An 18,319-nucleotide genomic window follows, 5' to 3' on the forward strand; every position below is an offset into this window, starting at 1 on the left:
CGGTCTTTATTAATTTGTTTGACGGAACATCTTTTTGGGAACGTTAAGTAAGATATTATTAACCAGGTTTTTAACCAGGTTTTCCGAAGGAAAAAACTGGTTATTAGATTGGCGAATGCGGGCTGGCTGGCTGGCTGGCTTGCTGGCGGGCTGGCGGGCGGGCGGAACAAGCTTGTCCGGGCCATAACTTTGTCGTTCATTGTGAGATTTTAAAATCATTTGGCACATTTGTTAACCATCATTAGACGGTGTGTCGCGCGAAAAAATTACGTCAATATCTCCAAGGTCAAGGTCACACTTTGAGTTCAAAGATAAAAAATAGCCATAAATGAGCTTGTCTTGGCTATAAGTTAACTATGTCATTCATTATGAGATTTTAAAATCATTTGGCACATTTGTTCACCATCATGGGACGGTGTGTCGCACGAAAGAATCACGTCAATATCTCCAATGTCAAGGTCGCCACGACTAAAAATAAATTTATTTTAAAACAAACTTACAAAGGGGGTTAATTTTGTTTGTTCATTTCAAAAGTTCACTTGAGTTGTCTCCTTTTATCAGATTTTTTTCACAATGAAAACCTGGTTTTGTGACAATTTTGTCCCTTGTTTTCAAATATGCCAAGATTAAACCTTATTAAATCGTTGTAAACGTACACGTACCACATGAAGGAGGACCATTTATGCCGAGCCCGTTTGTGGAAAGATTGATGAAGCACGGTACAATGTGTTTTCGTTTGTTCTGACGGTAACTTCATCATTCATCGTGCAATTTCAATACAACTTTGTTTAAAATGTTTACCTTGACGTTGTGTTACATGAAACAAACGCTTCCCTACTTCAAAGGTTAAGGTCACACATACATTTTCAAAAGACAATCTTAAATATACGTTTGTTCTGACAGATTCGGCATTCAACATGCAATTGAAAATGACTTGCCAAAAAGTTCGCAAAGTAAAAGACGCTCTTATGAATCTGCCTTTGGGTAAAGCTTGTGACCTTGGCGGTATTAATAACAAATAACTTGTAGAGACATCTAATGAACTAAGTCAACCACCTTGTGATCTCTTTAATATGTCTTTGACGTCGTCAACAGTACCATATGATTGGAAAACGTCAAACGTTTGTGCAATATTCAAAAAGGGGACGTTTCCATTCCCTATATTAACGCCCTTTTTCACTTCTGAGTACCATGGAAAAAGTACTAGAACGGGTTATCTTTAAACATGTATTTAACTTTTTTCGTGATGCATATTTTTTCACAAGATTTCAATCCGGATTTCTGCTTGTGACTTGACTGTCAACCAGCTCACATACCTTTACAACACGTTTTGTAAAGCTCTAGAGGATGGATTGGAAGTAAGGGTGGTGTTTTTCAAAATAAGCAAAGCATTTGATAAAGTCTGGCATAGTGGCATTGTAATGAAACTGAAACTCGCCGGTATCAAAGACAAACTTTTGAACTGGTTTTCTAACTATCTGTATCAAGGCATCAAAGCGTAGTGGTTCGCGGGGCCTCATCTACCTTAGCCGAAATCAAGGCTGGAGTTCCACGGGGCTCCATTCTTGGTCCCCTATTATTTCTTGTATATATTAATGGCATTGTAAATGACATTCAAGCTCATATAAACTTTTTTGCAGACGACACTAGTTTATTCGTGGTTGTTGACAGTCCAAATTTTGCAGCCGCCTTTTTAGAACACAATATAGACAAAATTGCATAATGGGTTGATATATGGTTGGTAAAATTCAATCCCTTGAAGTCAGAATCACTTATTTTATTGCTTAAGAGGGACAAACCATATCATACTCCTTTCCATATGTACGATACTCCTATTCCCGCAGTGAATACACACATTTAGGCGTTATTCTGTCAAATGATGGAAGATGGCATCAACCCATTGAGTGAATTAAATTAAAGGCCTGGTCACGAGTCAACCTTTTGAAAAAGCTTCGTTTTCACCTTGACCGAAGATCACTTGAAATAACCTACTTCACGTTTATTCGACCTATTCTAGAATATGCAGATGTTGTCTGGGATAACTGTACGATGTATGAAAAAAAAAAGATAAAATTCAAACGGAAGCTGCCCGCATTGTTTCAGGCTGTACCCGACTTGTGTCCTTATGATTACTTTCTAACGAAATTGGCTGGGAAACTCTTGGCACAAGAAGGTCCCAACACAAACTCATTCTTTTCTTTAAAATGGTTAAAGGTCTTAGTCCAGAATATTTGTCATCACTGTCCCCACAATCAGTTGGCGAGCGATCTGTAAGATAATTTCGTAATTCATCCCACTTAGATGGTGCTCGGACTAGGACTTCTCTGTACCAGCATTCCTTCTTTCCCTCAACAATTGCTGCTTGGAATTCACTTCCAGACAAAGCAAAGCTTGTTGATAACAAATCTTATTTTTAAAAAGGCCCTGGATCTTAACAAACCTCGTAGTAATCCATTGTTCTATTATGGTAAGCGACGACAGCAATTGCTGCACACACGTCTCAGAACTAACTGTAGTTCTCTTAATAAACACTTATTTTGTAAAAATCTGGTTCCATCGCCACTATGTCAATGCGTACAAAATAGAGGACACTACTCACTTTTTACTGGTCTGTCTATTAGATGCAGCTATAAGATTAACTCTAGTTAGAACTATAGAACAATAAACGGATATATCACTCCGAACATTACTGTATGGAGATGATAATCTTTCCATCAGTGACTAGGTCAAAGGTCAAGGTCACAGTGACTCGAACTGGCAGAAGAGGGGGTATATTGTTTTGCACATGTCGGTAGGTCGGTCGGTCCTTCCGTCCATCCACCAGATGGTTTCCGGATAACTCAAGAACGTTTAGGCCTAGGATTATGAAACTTCATAGGTACATTGAGCATGACTGGCAGATGGCCCCTATTAGTTTTGAGGTTACTAGGTCAAAGGTCAAGGTCACAGTGACTCGAAATAGTAAAATGGTTTCCGGATGATAACTCAAGAACGTTTACGCCTAGGATCATGAAACTTCATAGGTACATTGATCATGACTCGCAGATGACCCATATTGATTCAGGTCACAAGGTCAAAGGTCAAGGTGACTCGAAACAGAAAAATGGTTTCCGGATGATAACTCAAGAACGCTTACGCCTAGGATCATGAAACTTCATAGGTACATTGATCATGACTGGCAAATGACCCCTATTGATTTTCAGGTCACTAGGTCACAGGTCATTTAACAGTAACAAAAAACGTAATCACACAATGGCTGCCACGACAACTAAAAGCCCATATGGGGGGCATGCATGTTTTACAAACAGCCCTTGTTTTACAAACAATTTCTTTGATTATAATTACACCAGCAATGCATTTTTTCTTAATAAATTGTTTCAACATAAAAAAAAACTTTGATTCTAATCTTACTTACAAACTTGTTTAAACTCGAATGATTATTCAAATGTTTTGTGCTTAAAATACAAATACCGCCACTATGCTGGTACATATACTACTGAGGAAAGGAACCCTACTAGCTAAGCTATCGTTCCAATCCTATAAACTTTAGATGCGTTTATTTATGTTGTAAAACACATTGTTGAATAAATATGTTTAAACCCAAAAAGTTCGCAACTTGGAGATGGCGTGTCGCGTCTAAGACCCGTATCCCTTGCTCAAAGGTCAAGGTCACAATTAAGACAAAACGTTTTTAGTCTAAACAGTATGTCAGAACTGAAACTTTATCGCTCATGCAATTTTCGTCGTTCATGTTTACTACGTGGAAACGATGTGTCAGGTGTATGACACACGATAATCTCAAAGGTCAAGTTTACATTGTAACTTCATCATTCATATAATTTAACGGCAAGGAGACGTCGTGTTTGGTGTAAAACACCTAACTCCATTAATCACGGTCACACTTAACATCGAAACGTCAAATTCGAGCATAACTCTGTATGTCCTGACTGTATCATGTGTCTCGCAATTTTTGAATGACTTACCGTTTATGTAAAACATGTGGGGATGCAATGTTGCATTAAGGCCTTTCTCCGAGCTCAAAGGTTAATTAGAGGTCAAATGTCTTATTTGTGGATATAAAACAGCTTTTCTGGAATAATACTTATTAATGTAATTTTTATAAGTCCAAAGTCAATTAGAGGTCAATGATAAACAAGGGATTGTTGAAGCGTCTTGAATAATTACAAGCAATCACGATTTTGTTGTAATAAGAGATGTAGTACCGCGACGCACGGTAACGATGTCAGGTGAGCTCCAACGTCACTTCGACATGTTTGTTTAACAATCTTAAAACAACCTTAGTAATAAGATATTTGATAACTATAAAAATTTCTTATCAATCTTCACTCTTATTTTGGACTTTCTTATTTGAATATGCTGTCCACTGCGGCTTTTTTTTCTGATTCATTCGCTGCAATTATTGGTCAGAAATTGTGTTGCGACAAAATAAGTAAGCCAGCGTCTGCGTACCAAAGAATTAGATAGATTTCCCCGTAACTACGAAGATCCGTATACCAGTTATTGGCGTATGAAAATTTGTGAAAAAAGTTAAGTGTTTTTTACCCGGACTGTTTCTTAGCAGCTTCTCCATCATACGTTTACTGAATAAATTTCGCTGATACTTGAATATATGCTGTCCACATCATTTGTCAACACATTCTATCATGTAGTGTTTCTATCGGATATGTTTACTCGACAAACAGTCGTAGCATGCAGTCATAACATGCATACAAAACGGTTTCAGTTAAAGATGTTCACAGATACACGAATAGCGTAGAAATACAAGTCAAAAGTTTATAGCACACATACTAATACAGTAAAATGTATCATAATGCTGAACTTAATTATCGCAATTTGAACTGGTCGAACGTGGCTTTATTGTTTGAGTATTTCTGCCCCTTATGATTGCATTCGCATATTCGCAACGAGGATAGATGAGTATCCGTCAGTTAGCTGATATTACTGATTGCGGTACAAGTGTAGATAAACAACAAAAAGATAACTTATCCACGATTTTCGTGGAATATAATTTGCACAATCTAATCTGACTATGGTCTTGAACAAGGTCATTCAGGCATTTGTTTAAAACCGAGCTATGCTCGCCTACTCAATGAAATCAGTTGGCAAAAGTTGATGCCCAGTGTTATCATACATATCGCTAACCCGAATATCGAACCTGAGAGTAAACATATTATTCAGATTATTTCAGCCGCCAACTTGAGCTGTTCATAAGTTGGTTCACAAGCTTATCGCCATTCGGCAAGAAATTGTCGCCATTGTCACCAAACCAGACCCGTGGAAGTTTCCATTAGTTCTCCGGTTTCACATCGCATCTCAAGACCAAAAACAATAACCGGTAACAAACAAGTAAAGTGATAATTCAATAATAATTCAGAGAGCTTGAAAACTTGGACATGATTAACAATTTGTCAAAACTTTAAATTTCTAAACATTTAGCGGGCAGCATTTCCGCGCGAGCATTTGGATTTGCACATAAGGTCGGTCCGGCGCCAAGAGACCTAATAAACGTATCCTGAGGCATGCACTCGATACCTGCTAAGAGTTTTAGTCCTTATGACAACTAAATTTATATTAGTTTTACTTATTGTTTTCTGGTTTGGGGAAATTGTTACTTTTTTTATTGAATGTTAAATTAACTGCTATCACATTACTAAACTGCAAGAAACTACTTTATTGCAGTTGAGTAATGTGATACGGATTAAAACATAAGGAAGCCTAAGAGCAACAATAAGGATTTGCTAAAATTAAGTATTACCACATAATGTGAATGGAATTTAGCATGGAGTGATATAATGGAGTGCTTTAAATGATGTCATCCCATTTGCAATAATCAGTTTTGGACCGTTTGATTATGGTTATTGACCAATCTTTACCCAGTAACTCAGGAAACGTTTGAGTATCCATATTAAAATTGAGCCGGGCTGTGAGGAAACAGGGCATAATACATGTGCATGAAAATTTCTCCCAGATTAGCGAGTGCATTATGCACAGGCTTATCAGGGACAACTCTTTCCGCTTTGATGGAATTTTCTGTTCTTTTTTTTTGCAATTGGCTGTTATCTGTTGCTCTGTTTAGGATCTAAATATCTAAATTACAATACAACAGAATACATTTAAAGGGGACTATGGTATATTAAATAACTTTTCTTGGATTGGCATATTGCTTTATGTGTTGAGTTGTTCATTTTGCTGCATTCACTCAAGATATTTGTTTTCTTAAAACTATTTGACCAAGAAAGAATTCTGCCTTTGTGAACATAAAACATCGTAAAAATCACCTTCTCTTGTCACTTTATTTTTGTGTGTCATTGCAATTCATTTTACTTGTTAGTGAATTCTAAAATCCAAGTGTACTCTCAGATGTTAAACATTTTCATAACTAGTTAGTGAGAAATATGATGTAGTTAATTCAAATTGTGTTTGCTCTATGTTATGAAATATTAAGTGTAACTGACACAATGTAAAGACATTCTGGGTATAATGTTTTGAATGTGTCTTCAATACCACTGGTGAATGTGTCATGATGCAATCTACAATGGTAAATGTATTTTAGAAGGTTAATTGAGATATTTTATTGCTTTAATGTAGCATAATTGTCCCATAGGCATGTGTAAATTTATTTAGACCATGTTTTGCCTAAAGCATTTTTAATATGATAACCTCTTTAAATATTTTGTTAACAGGAGATGATGGTTTACATATAAATGAGGTATTGAATTACCATGCAGGAAAAATGTGATGATACAAATAAGATCTATCTCATCATTAAGTAGCCTGTGCTATTTCAATAATGAAATGTCGTGAGATTAATTTATGTTATATTGCCGTTTTTGTAAGAAATACTTATATAAGAATTCGCTAGCAAAATGTAAAAGTTTACAGGGTAAGAGGTGTTATGTAAAAACAATCTGTCAATTAAGCAGTTAATTTCACAGATGCTGTTAGATTACAGAAAATTTAAACAGAAACATGTCCTTGTTGAAAAAATCTGTATAAATACATTTGTGATACACGTGGAACAAAATGGTGCATTTGCTCTTAACAAACTGGTGCATTTCTGTTTCGTTTACTTCAGTTGGATAGTTTATCTTAAATTCAACATTGTTCAGTAAATATAAATCAGACAATAGTACTGTTTGGTATCTAGTCGATGTTGTATTACAGACAATAGTACTGCTTGGTATCTAGTCGATGTTGTATTATATCTTGATAAGATGGCAATCGACAGGACTACGAACTACGCTCAGAGAACACACATAACATTTGTAATACAAAGTCAAATACACGTGTGAATCGAAGATAAATTATCAAACACAATAATAGAAGAGAAAAGAACCGTGTCAGGATAATATTTTTGCCATCATTGAAGCACTCTCAAATAACAACAGAAATGCTAAGCATGGCGGGAAGGTGTTGCAAACAACAACTAGTGATTTAAGACTGCAAAAACATGTGAATGTATTAACTCTACGGTACGCCAGAGACTAGGCTGCATAGAGTGGGTCATGTGTGTCATAAGGACGATAGAGTGGGTCATGCGTGTCAAAAGGACATAAATATCGTTCAAATTAAGTTGGACATGATTTTGTTATAAAAAGTTGCTTGTTTCTTGTGTCCGATTTGACGTCCGACGTTGTTGGCCTACGTAGCGATTTAATTTATTCTTTTTCGTTTTGCTTGTTAATTATGTAAGCAACATTTGTTTAGGTCGAAACGTTAGTTCGGTGCTTATTTTGATAGCTCCGTGGAAGTAATATTTTTCTAAATTGCAAACGTGATGCTTTAATCTTTCTTGAAGTAAGTTGGCGCTGAATTTTTATTTGCGAACCCTTAAAATAAGAAAAAAAAGTTGTGACCTAAATACCATTTTATTCAAACAATATGTGAATTTCGATATTAAGTGCATACAATGCAACTTTCAGTCCATTGGGTGTCACTTCACTTGTTTTCCTTTATATTTTTATTTGCATGTCTGTCAAAATATGCATTAGTATAATAAACACAATAAGAACAACGGTCTTTATTTTTTTGTTTGACGGAACAGCTTTTCGGAGCGTAAAGTACGATATCATTATCAAATATGCCTTAATCATCGTATTAAACGTACACGTATCACATTATGAAGGAGGATCATTTTTGTCGAGCCCTTTTGTGGAAAGATTGATGAAGCATGGCCAATGTGCGCTCTTGCTTTCTGACGGTAACTTCCCATTCATTTTGCAATTATAACTTTGTTAAAAAATTTCACCTTGACGGTGTGTTACATGAAACAACCGCTTCCCTACTTCAAAGGTAAAGGTCACACATAGAGGGTCAAAAGTCAATCTTAATTCTATTTAGCTTATTAGAATTACTACGGTATTAAATGAGATATGTGCGCATGCGCAATCAGTGTGCTCAGCGCTTCCGGTCAATGGAAGACATATGCATTATTGTATCGATACTTTTCGAGTTTATAGTGGCAAAAACGAACGTACTTCGTACGAATTGAGTATTTTCTTGATAAATTAAAGGTATTGCCACACGTTTCTACGAAGTACGAACACTTAAACTTATTTTACAAATTTAAATTTGCAAAAACTTTTGCCACACGTGGTGGGGCTAAAAATGGCGAAACCGGTGATTCCAGTCGAGACATGTGAAAAAGGGAAAAGTCAGACTGTTAAACAGTCTTCAAGAGGAAAACAGCCAGCCAAATCTCGTATCACAGACGAGTCTAAAAAACTTGCTAATGTTTCTGATGATGTGAATCCATCATTGGCGAAAAGTTCGTCTTCAAAAAACAACCGACAAAAACGAGGACATTTTGTCAATTTTGAAGTCGTACTTCGTACGGAACAGCTTAATACAAATAAAAAATTAGAAGCATACGGACACAGGTTAGATCAAATTGAGAATTATGAGTATTGTGACGAAGATGATCAATATGATGAAATGTATCAAGAACAGGGGTCTGAGTTTGGTGGTGAAGATACACGAAGTGTGTCTGACGTCACTGCTGGGGTAAAAGTCGGATGGCAATAATAATGAAGCTGTTGCCAGCAGCAGTCGTTTTGACAGTCTGTCAAAGAAATTTCGAACGGTTGAAACTTGCGATCAAGATGTAGATCCTGTTTTAGCAAACAATGTAAATGAACTGTTCAGACAGGGTGTGGAGGAAGGACAGTATAACCAACTGACAAAAGATGAGGTTAATGCCCGCCCGTCAAGCTGTGATGGTTTGGTTGTTGTAAACTTAAACCTGTTAGTGTGGGACATTGTTTCACAAGTTGCCAGATCCAGGGATAAGAAACTGCAAACTTTGGAGACAAGTATTGTGAAATCAGCAAGTGTACTGTAAAAAACTGTTGATAAAGCAGCTAAGATGGAGTCCCAGGCAAAACAAAGTGGTTCAGCTATAGGACCTACAATTGATGGATGTAATGATGCATTAGCCTTGCTTTGCCATGCCAATAGAGTTAAATCTTCTTCGAAGGGACCTGTTAAAACCTGAAATGCGAAATGAATATGCACATGTGTGCACACACTCCTTACCTTACACGAGTCAGTTATTTGGGGACGATGTCTTCAAGGCAGCGAAGGAAATTAAGGAGTGTTCGAGGCTTGGTTTCAAGCTCCATTATGGTACAGGCCGTGGTAGTTTCAGAGGTCGATCTGGTTTCCGGCCAATAGTTCGAGCCGGCATGAGTCGTGGTGCTTTTAGAGGACGTTGTGCTTACGTACCTGCTGACGGGCCATGGCCAAAAAGCTCCCAACGCCGAGGGGGAGTGAGGAGGATGTAAATTCACAGGTTAGTGAGGTATTTGTTGCTGGTAGATTGAAATATTTTGTCGACGTATGGAAAACTATAAAAAATGATCTATTCATTTTAAACATTGTTGAGCATTGTCATATAAACTGGAAAGGTTCACCACCTACTCAAAATCAGTTTGCACGGCAAAATTTTAATGTACAAGAATCACTGATAATTGACAGAGAAATTAAAGAAACTTTTAGACTTGAAAGTTCTTACACAAGTAAATTGGCATGAAAAACAGTTTATCTCCCCAATTTTCTTGAGACAAAAGAAAAATTAGGAGTATCGAATGATTTTATATTTGAAAAAGTTTAATGAAGATGTATCATACCATCATTTTAAAATGGATACTTTCGAGACTGCACTTACTGTGGTCAGTAATGGCATGTTTTTTGTACTTTGGATATAAAACATGCATTTTACTCAGTTCCAGTTGCAAATGATGATCGAAAGTTTTTTCGGCTCCAGTGGCGAGATAAAATATATCAGTATACCTGCATTCCAAATGGCTATAGAGATGGCCCTAAGTTGTTTACCAAATTGCTAAAACCAGTGTGTGCAAAGATTAAAGCTGAAGGCCATATTTGCACAGGTTTCATAGACGATAGTCTTTTAGGAGGTTATCTTACTTATTCGAATGTGTGAATACTGTGTCTGTAACTCGAAATTTGTTGCAAAGTTTAGGTTTCATTATGAATGAAGAGAAGTCGTTTTTGATACCCTCTCAGATTGTGCTATACTTGGGTTTATTATTGACACCATTTTGATGGTGGTTAGATTGCCTAAAGAAAAGCAAGATAATGTTATTGACATGTGCAAAAAACTTTTAAGAGCTGATAAAAAAACAGTAAGGGTTTTAGCCCAAGTAATTTGTGTTTTGCTGTCGACTTTTCCGGCTGTCGAGTTTGGAAAATTGTTTTATAGAGAGCTCGAAAAAGAGAAAATAGAAACATTAAAAAGAAATAAAGGAAATTTTGAGGCATACGTGCATATAACACAGTAAATGAAACATGAATTACGATGGTGGGTTTTTAACATCCATTCTCAGGTCCGACAGATACACAGGGCAAATCCTGTTTTGGAAATTCAAACTGACAGTAGTCTTCTCGGATGGGGTGTTGTTTTTCAAGACCAACAGTTTGGTGGTAGATGGAATACCGAAAAAGGAAATGAACATATTAATTTTTTGGAACTGAAAGCTATATACTTTGCTTTGAAAACACTGGTTGAGTATTTGAGAAACAAACATGTAAATATATTATCGGATAGCTCTACAGCAGTGTGTTACATCAATAGTATGGGTGGAGTTAGGTCAGATAAGTACAATCAAGTTAGCAAGGACAGTTGGCTGTTTGCCAGGATGCGATATTGATCTTTTTGCATCAAGGTTAAACAAAAAAGTACCAGTTTATTGTTCGTGGAAACCTGATCCGTTTTCTTTGTATATTTATGCGTTTACAGTTGACTTGGGGGGGGGGGGCATTTCAACTTGGATATGTTTTCCCTCCTCCAGTGTCTTAGCTCGTTGCATTCGCAAGATTCAAACAGATCAGGCCAGAGCAATTCTTCTTGCACTACTGTGGCCAACACAGGCATGGTTCAGTTTATTAATGAAGATAATGGTGGATGTTCCAGCTATACTACCGAGGACAACACAATTGCTAAAAGCGCCATACAAAGGTTTAAAGCATCCAATGTCGCAGAAACTGGTAATTATTGCATGCAAAGTGTCCGGAAATCATTCCGAGAACGGCTGCCGACATTATCATGTCACCATGGCGCGATTCCACAAAACGCGAATATCAAGTGTATATTTTAAGATGGTTACAGTTCTGTCGTACACAACACATTGATTCGGTTTCAGTTATTCTCCAAAATGTTATAGAGATTTTAACATTGGAATTAATTAATTCAATTAATACCGAAGTAATTCTAATAAGCGAAATAGAATTTTAAAATTAAAATTATGGAGGGATTAAAAGCCACCCTCCATCTCGACAGAGTTTAATCTACGATTCTGTTTGCAATAAAGAAGAAATACTGGCAAAAAGAGCTTTAAAGACCTATTGCGCATACGCACACATCTCATTTAATCCCTCCATAATTCTATATCCTCATAGAATTACAATCAAACATACCGGTAGTCTTAACCAAGGTAAGTTTAGTTAAATTTTTAAAATAAACAAGAGTTCGTTCGGACAGATTCTTTGGCATGCAGCATGCAATTGAACATGACTTGCCAACAAAATTCGCCACTTGGCGTGTCGCATCTTAGACCCGTCTTCCTTGCTCAAAGGTCAAGGTCACAATTAAGACAAAACGTTTTTAATCTAAACAGTATGTCAGAACTGAAACTTTATCGATCATGCAATTGTCAAAAAACGTGTCGTTCATGTTTACCACGTGGAAACGATGTGTCAGGTGCAAGACACGATAATCTTAAAGGTCAAGTTTTCATCGTAACTTCGTTATTCGTAATGTAATAATTGTTACTTGCCATATAATTTCACGGCAAGGAGACGTCGTGTTGCATGTAAAACACCAAACTCAATAATCACGGTCACACTTCACAGCGAAACGTCAAATTCGAGCATTACACTGGATGTCCAGACTGTATCATGTGTCTCCCAATTTTTTAATGACTTACCGTTTATATAAATGATGTTGGGGATGCAATGTTGCTTGCGAGGCCTTTCTCCGAGCTCAAAGGTCAATAAGAGGTCAAATGTCTAATTTTATTTATAAAACAGCTTTTCTAGAATATTCATTATTTATGTAATTTTTTAGTGATTTAAAAAGTCCAAAGTGAATTAGACGTCAACAATAAACACGGGATTTTTGAAGCGACTTGAATAATTACAAGCAATCACGTTTTTTTTTAAATAAGAGATGTAATACCGCGACGCGCGGTATCGATGTCAGGTGAGCTTCAAGCGTCATTTCGACATGTTTGTTTAACAATCTTGAAAAAAACTGAGTAATAAGATATTTTATAATTATAGACATTAATCTCTTATTTCGGGATTTCTTATTTGAATATGCTGCACACGGCGGCTTTTTTTCTTATTCATCCGCTGTAGTTATTGGTCAGAATTTGTGGTGCGACAAAATAAGAAAGCCAGCGGTCTGCGTACCTAAGGATTGGATAGGTTTCCCTTAACTACGAAGATCCGTATACCAGTTATTCGCGCGTGAAAATTTGTGACATAAGTTTAGAGTGTTTTTGTACCCGGACTGTTTCTTAGCAGCATCTCGATCCATCATACGTTTACTGAATAAATTTCGCTTATACATGAATATATGCTTTCCACATCATGTACTTTTTTCAAAACATTCTATCATGTATTTCTACAGTGTTTATACCGGATATGTTTACTCGACAAACAGTCGTAACATGCATAAAAAACGGTTTTAGTTGCGTTAGAGATGTTTTTAGATACACGAATAGCGTAGAATTATCAGTCAAACGTTTACAACACACATACTAACACATTAAAATCTATCGCCATGGTGAACTAAATTGTCGCAATTTCAACAAGTCGAACGGGGTTTTCTTGGTTGAGTATTTGTATATCCTTCAGTTAACTGATATCACTGATTGTGGTACAGTTGAAGATAAACAACACAAAAATAACTGCTTCTCCGTGATTTTAGTTGAATTTAATTTGCACAATCTAAATCTGATTATGGTCTTGAAACAGTTCATTCCGACATGTATTTAAAACCAAGCTTTGCTCGCAAAATCAAATCAGTTGGCAAAAGGTGAAGCCCAACATTATCATACCGAACGCTTAACCGAATATCGAACCTGAAAGTAAAACATATATTTCAGATTATTGCAGCCGCAAACTTGAGCTGTTCACTTATTTCTTGTAATGCGTCAAGAGTATGTCACAACTCGAAGCATGCTTGTTGAGTTGGTTGTCACCAAACCAGACATGTGGGGTTTTCCCTAAGTTCTCCGGTTTCACAAGACCAAATGCAATTACCGGAAACAAATAAATAAGTAAAGTTATTATTCAATAAATTAAAAATTTGTCCAAACTTTAAATTTCTAAACGTTGACCGGGCAGCATTTCCGCGAGAGCATTTGGATTTGCACATATTTTCGGTCCGGTGCCAAGGGACCTCATAACTCATCCTGAGTCATGCGCTCGATACCTGCTAATAGTTTGAGTCTTTACAATTTGGGTCGCGAATTCGGATATCTACGCTTTACCAGGATACCTACCTACATTGTATCCAGATGATTTCTGCGGGTCATTGATACATGGTGTTTTGGTGTTCTTTTTCTCATGTACTTTTATGCTTCCAGCAGTGAACTGCACATGCTATTAAATTGAAAAATAATCAGTGGAATGTGTGTGCGACGAAATCTTAATATTTGCAATGAGACTGTGCCTTATAGTTGTTAAGCTATTGTATAAATATATGTATATAATTTAAGTAAGAAGCTTTCATATTTTTTTTAAAGATAATCAGAAAAACTTATAATATTACCAAATATCCCAGTTTTGGATCAATTATACGTTAACTTTTTCTGTTCTCCTTTAATTGAATGTTGCTATTATATTATAACAAGCTTTTGTTACTCATATTAGCTGCACACTTTTACGTGAATAAATTATCATGTTATTTACTTATCCTTTCGGAAATTATTACAGGGGTATATATACATAGTATTAATTTTCGCTTTTCATCGACAAAGGCGTGCAAGTCCAAAGAGCAATGCAAATACTGTTACACTTTTTGCTTGATTGAAACGATAGTCGTTATTCGTAATGATATCATCACAAAAAGAATTTCAATAAACAAAATAATTTAAATATATATATAATGTGTATTATCAGTTTTTCCTATATTAAATGTCAACTGTTTGTAAGATTCCCAATAAAAGCAAACCTCTGTGATAATGGGCAAAACGTAAAAAACACATGACGTATGGTTCTTAATGCAAATGTAATACGACGCTGACGATTTCGAATTACATAAAACTGCTAAGTATGTATAATATAAAATCTTCATGCAGACATTTTCATTAAATGACATTTTTTGAAAAAAAGGCTTAACAAGAGAGGCGTGATTTTTAAAGAAAGGCTAACGTGGCATATTTTGCAAGAAAAGACGTGATAGCTCAAACTAATTCGTTAAATATTAATATTAATAATTAATCATACTGTATATTATTGCAGGAATCACCGGTGCGTGACATTTGTATTTGTCCTTATAGCAATAATAAAAGATACAGGTACTTTTTGTTATATACTACACAACAAAAAGGACCACGTGGAACGAATGTATAAATCAAGATCTGAGTGTAACCTGTCCGTTGATGGGCAGTGAGAACTGGAAGTCACCGATCAGCACGGAGTTCTTCAGGGTGGTCCACACCTTATCCAGGGGGATGTTCGAGCTCTGGTAGTCCACCGTACCTATGAAAAGTATATATACATACATGCACATTTATTCAGGGCTGTCCATAACTTATTCATGGAATTTTCAAGCTCTGGTTGACCACCGTACCTGGCAAAAGTACGAATACATACATTTGTTCAGGGCGGTCCATACCTTATTCAGGGGGATGTTCAAGCTCTGGTAGACAGTCGTACCTTGGGAAAGTATATAGACATGCATTTTTTTAGGGCGGTCCAAACCTTATCCAGGGGAATGTTCAAGCTCTGGCAGTCCACCGTACCTGGGGAAAGTATATAGACATACATTTATTCAGGGCAGTACACACATTATCCATGGAAATTTTCAAGATCTGGTAGACCACCGTACCTGGGAACAGTACATAGACATACCCGGTACATTTATTTAGGGCGGTCCATACCTTATACAGGGGAATGTTCAAGCTCTGGTAGTCAATCGTACCTGGGGATATGTAGACGTATATAGACATACACTTATTCAGAACATGACACTGCATTATTGTTATGTACCTTTTTTGTAATTGATATTTACTGATACAGGCAGTCGAACATCTACTACGCTTCGATCCACGTCATTGTAATTTATAACAAGATAAGTATTGATGCAAAGCATCAAAGGGCGTCGGGAATTTCAGTGTAAAAGGCACTCAATGAAGTTACATGGAACGATTTTTTGTCTACTGTAAATATTAATATATTGGCCGATTATTTTAAACAAAATAGAAAAAGATACTGGTATAGCCATTATCTATGATTTTGTGTTATAACCCCAAAATAAACATTATCTATGATGTTTTGTTATAACCCCAAAATAACCATTATCTATGATTTTGAGTTGTAACCCCCAAATATTTCATAGTTCGTTTTATTTACATTGTTTTCCTTTTTTACTGGCATCCGTGTGCAGTTTTCATTAATGGAACAGAACTGTGTAGGTATTAAAAAATCTACTTCATCTTGTAAGTGTAATTTCATATTTTTCTCAACTTCAAGGGGAGATGATTTTGAACTTATTCTTACGTTTCTCATTTACGCTAGGGCTTGAGTAATTATTGATATGAAAACACTGTAAAAGTTTAAATGTATTTATGAACCCCCACCCTCTCTCACATATATTTCATGGGCATTATAATACAAAAAATGGTTACAATAAAACAGTATATTTATTTAAACTAAAATGTCTACATCAAAACAAAAAGTTAACATAGAACACAAATAAAATAATTTGATTCTACTGGGGCTCGAACCTTGGGCCTCTCACATGTGAAGCGAGCGTGTAACCACTACACTACGCAACCGCTTGAAAAATCACCTTCTAACTAAGATATTAATAAGCTATTAATAGTTGGTTTAAATGTAAAACCGGAAGTTTAAACGCTGGATAGTGAGCGGGGTTCAAGGTCCATAGCAAAGGGTCTATACCACTGGCAAGATACGGGTCAGGCCTGCGGCCTTCTATATTTGGTTCTTAAAAAAAACCTGTAGGAGGACTTGATAGTAATTAGACAGGGGTGCTGTGATGGTGCTCCTCATTGAAATGCGGCTGCTTCCTTTATCAAGACTCATTATTACAATTAATAATACTTGTCGCGCTTCGCGCTCTATAGCGCCTTTATTGGTAACTAGGTGGTTGCTAGGATAGTGGAACAAAGAAGTTTTGTTTTTATACAAAACCAGAAAGTTTCACCGGTTCGCGTATTTGCCCAGTCCCTGTGATCTTATATTATTGCACAGTCCCTGTGATCAGTTATTAATTAAAAAAATTAGCTTTGCATTATTGTCAATAAATGTTGTAGTAAATGTAATAGGCACAAATGAAGTACTTATTTACACTTATTTACACACAAAATCACCACTATGCAAGATATTCTGACAACAAAAATATATACATTGATCTGGAAAATAACTTCTCCTCCCATAAGCAAAAAAAAAACGTATTACATACTAGTCGCCGCACTTCAGTGCGACTCCAATTATGTCATGAAAAGATGTATCGAGCTCAGAATACAAATAATATGCGTTTGTACGTAATTACGTAATATCCGGTGTTTAACGATCGATCATATGTGCATCGCATATGATGCAGGAGGATTCGGCTTTCTTATCATGAATAAGTCGGTGTTAATACAGGACATAACGGTGATGTCGGACCTTCTACGAAAGTAAGTTAATATGGGGTCGAGTAATAATTTTGCAATTTGCTAATTACCCAAAGGCGATGGCGCGTCCACCAGTGTGGCCACAAAATAGATTTTCGCAGAGTCAAAGTTGAACGTTGGTGTCTGCACGCGAATGGGCTGCACGTGCGTCAGGCGCGAGATCGTCTGCGTCACCGCGCGCACAAACTGATTCTGGAATAGGGCAATACTCGAGCCCCCGCTTCCTGCAAAGATGAAGTCAAATGTGGCTACAAGAGTATATTGAATGATATTTATTTAGACAATTGTACCGTTGTAAAGCACAGATGGTTAGCGTGTGGCTATGCTATTAATTAGTAAAAACATCATTTTGAACAAAAAATAATCAAATTGTAACGAAAACTCAACTTATCTGAAAAAAATGTCACTATCGAATATGTATATATAACAATGTATTCAACTCAAAATCACACGAAAACATAAATTTAATTAAAATGAGTTTCATGACGTGGAAAGTAGCTAAATAATTCATATATTTATAAAATGAATAGTCTCAACATAACGCGCGTTAATTGTACGCTAAACTTTCTACCGGATCAACAATTAAATTGTAATAAATATGGTAACACTTATTTCAATTGAGTTGTTCCCAGTATGTCGCTTCTATTAACAAATAAAGAAAAACAATCATAACAAGAGATGTGTTTGTCAGAAACACAATGCCCCCTATTGCGCCGCTTTGAAGCCATATATTTGACCTTTGACCTTGAAGGATGACCTTGACCTTCACCTTTCACCACCCAAAATGTTTAGCTCCAGGAGATACACATGCATGACAAATATCAAGTTTCTATCTTCAATAGTGAAAAAGTTATGGCCAATGTTAAAGTTTTCAGACGGACGGACAAACGCCATATATAAGACATTTGACC

The 18,319-nt window shown here is 36.3% G+C and overlaps 1 protein-coding gene across 1 annotated transcript in view; it reads right to left on the minus strand.

The window, feature by feature from the left end:
- Window positions 1-13,450: 13,450 nt before the first annotated feature.
- Window positions 13,451-18,319, minus strand: part of LOC127862517 (uncharacterized) — a 70,846-nt gene continuing 65,977 nt past the window's right edge. The window contains exons 12-15 of the mRNA XM_052401677.1: window positions 17,459-17,632; window positions 15,140-15,249; window positions 14,049-14,148; window positions 13,451-13,625 (exon numbers count right to left, since the gene is read on the minus strand). Of these exons, the coding sequence (XP_052257637.1) occupies window positions 13,609-13,625; window positions 14,049-14,148; window positions 15,140-15,249; window positions 17,459-17,632 (401 nt within the window). The 3' untranslated portion in view covers window positions 13,451-13,608. The remainder of the gene's footprint in view (window positions 13,626-14,048; window positions 14,149-15,139; window positions 15,250-17,458; window positions 17,633-18,319) is intronic.

The sequence above is a fragment of the Dreissena polymorpha genome, chromosome 16, assembly GCF_020536995.1.
Source record: "Dreissena polymorpha isolate Duluth1 chromosome 16, UMN_Dpol_1.0, whole genome shotgun sequence".
In the NCBI taxonomy this organism is placed as follows: Eukaryota; Metazoa; Mollusca; class Bivalvia; order Myida; family Dreissenidae; genus Dreissena; species Dreissena polymorpha.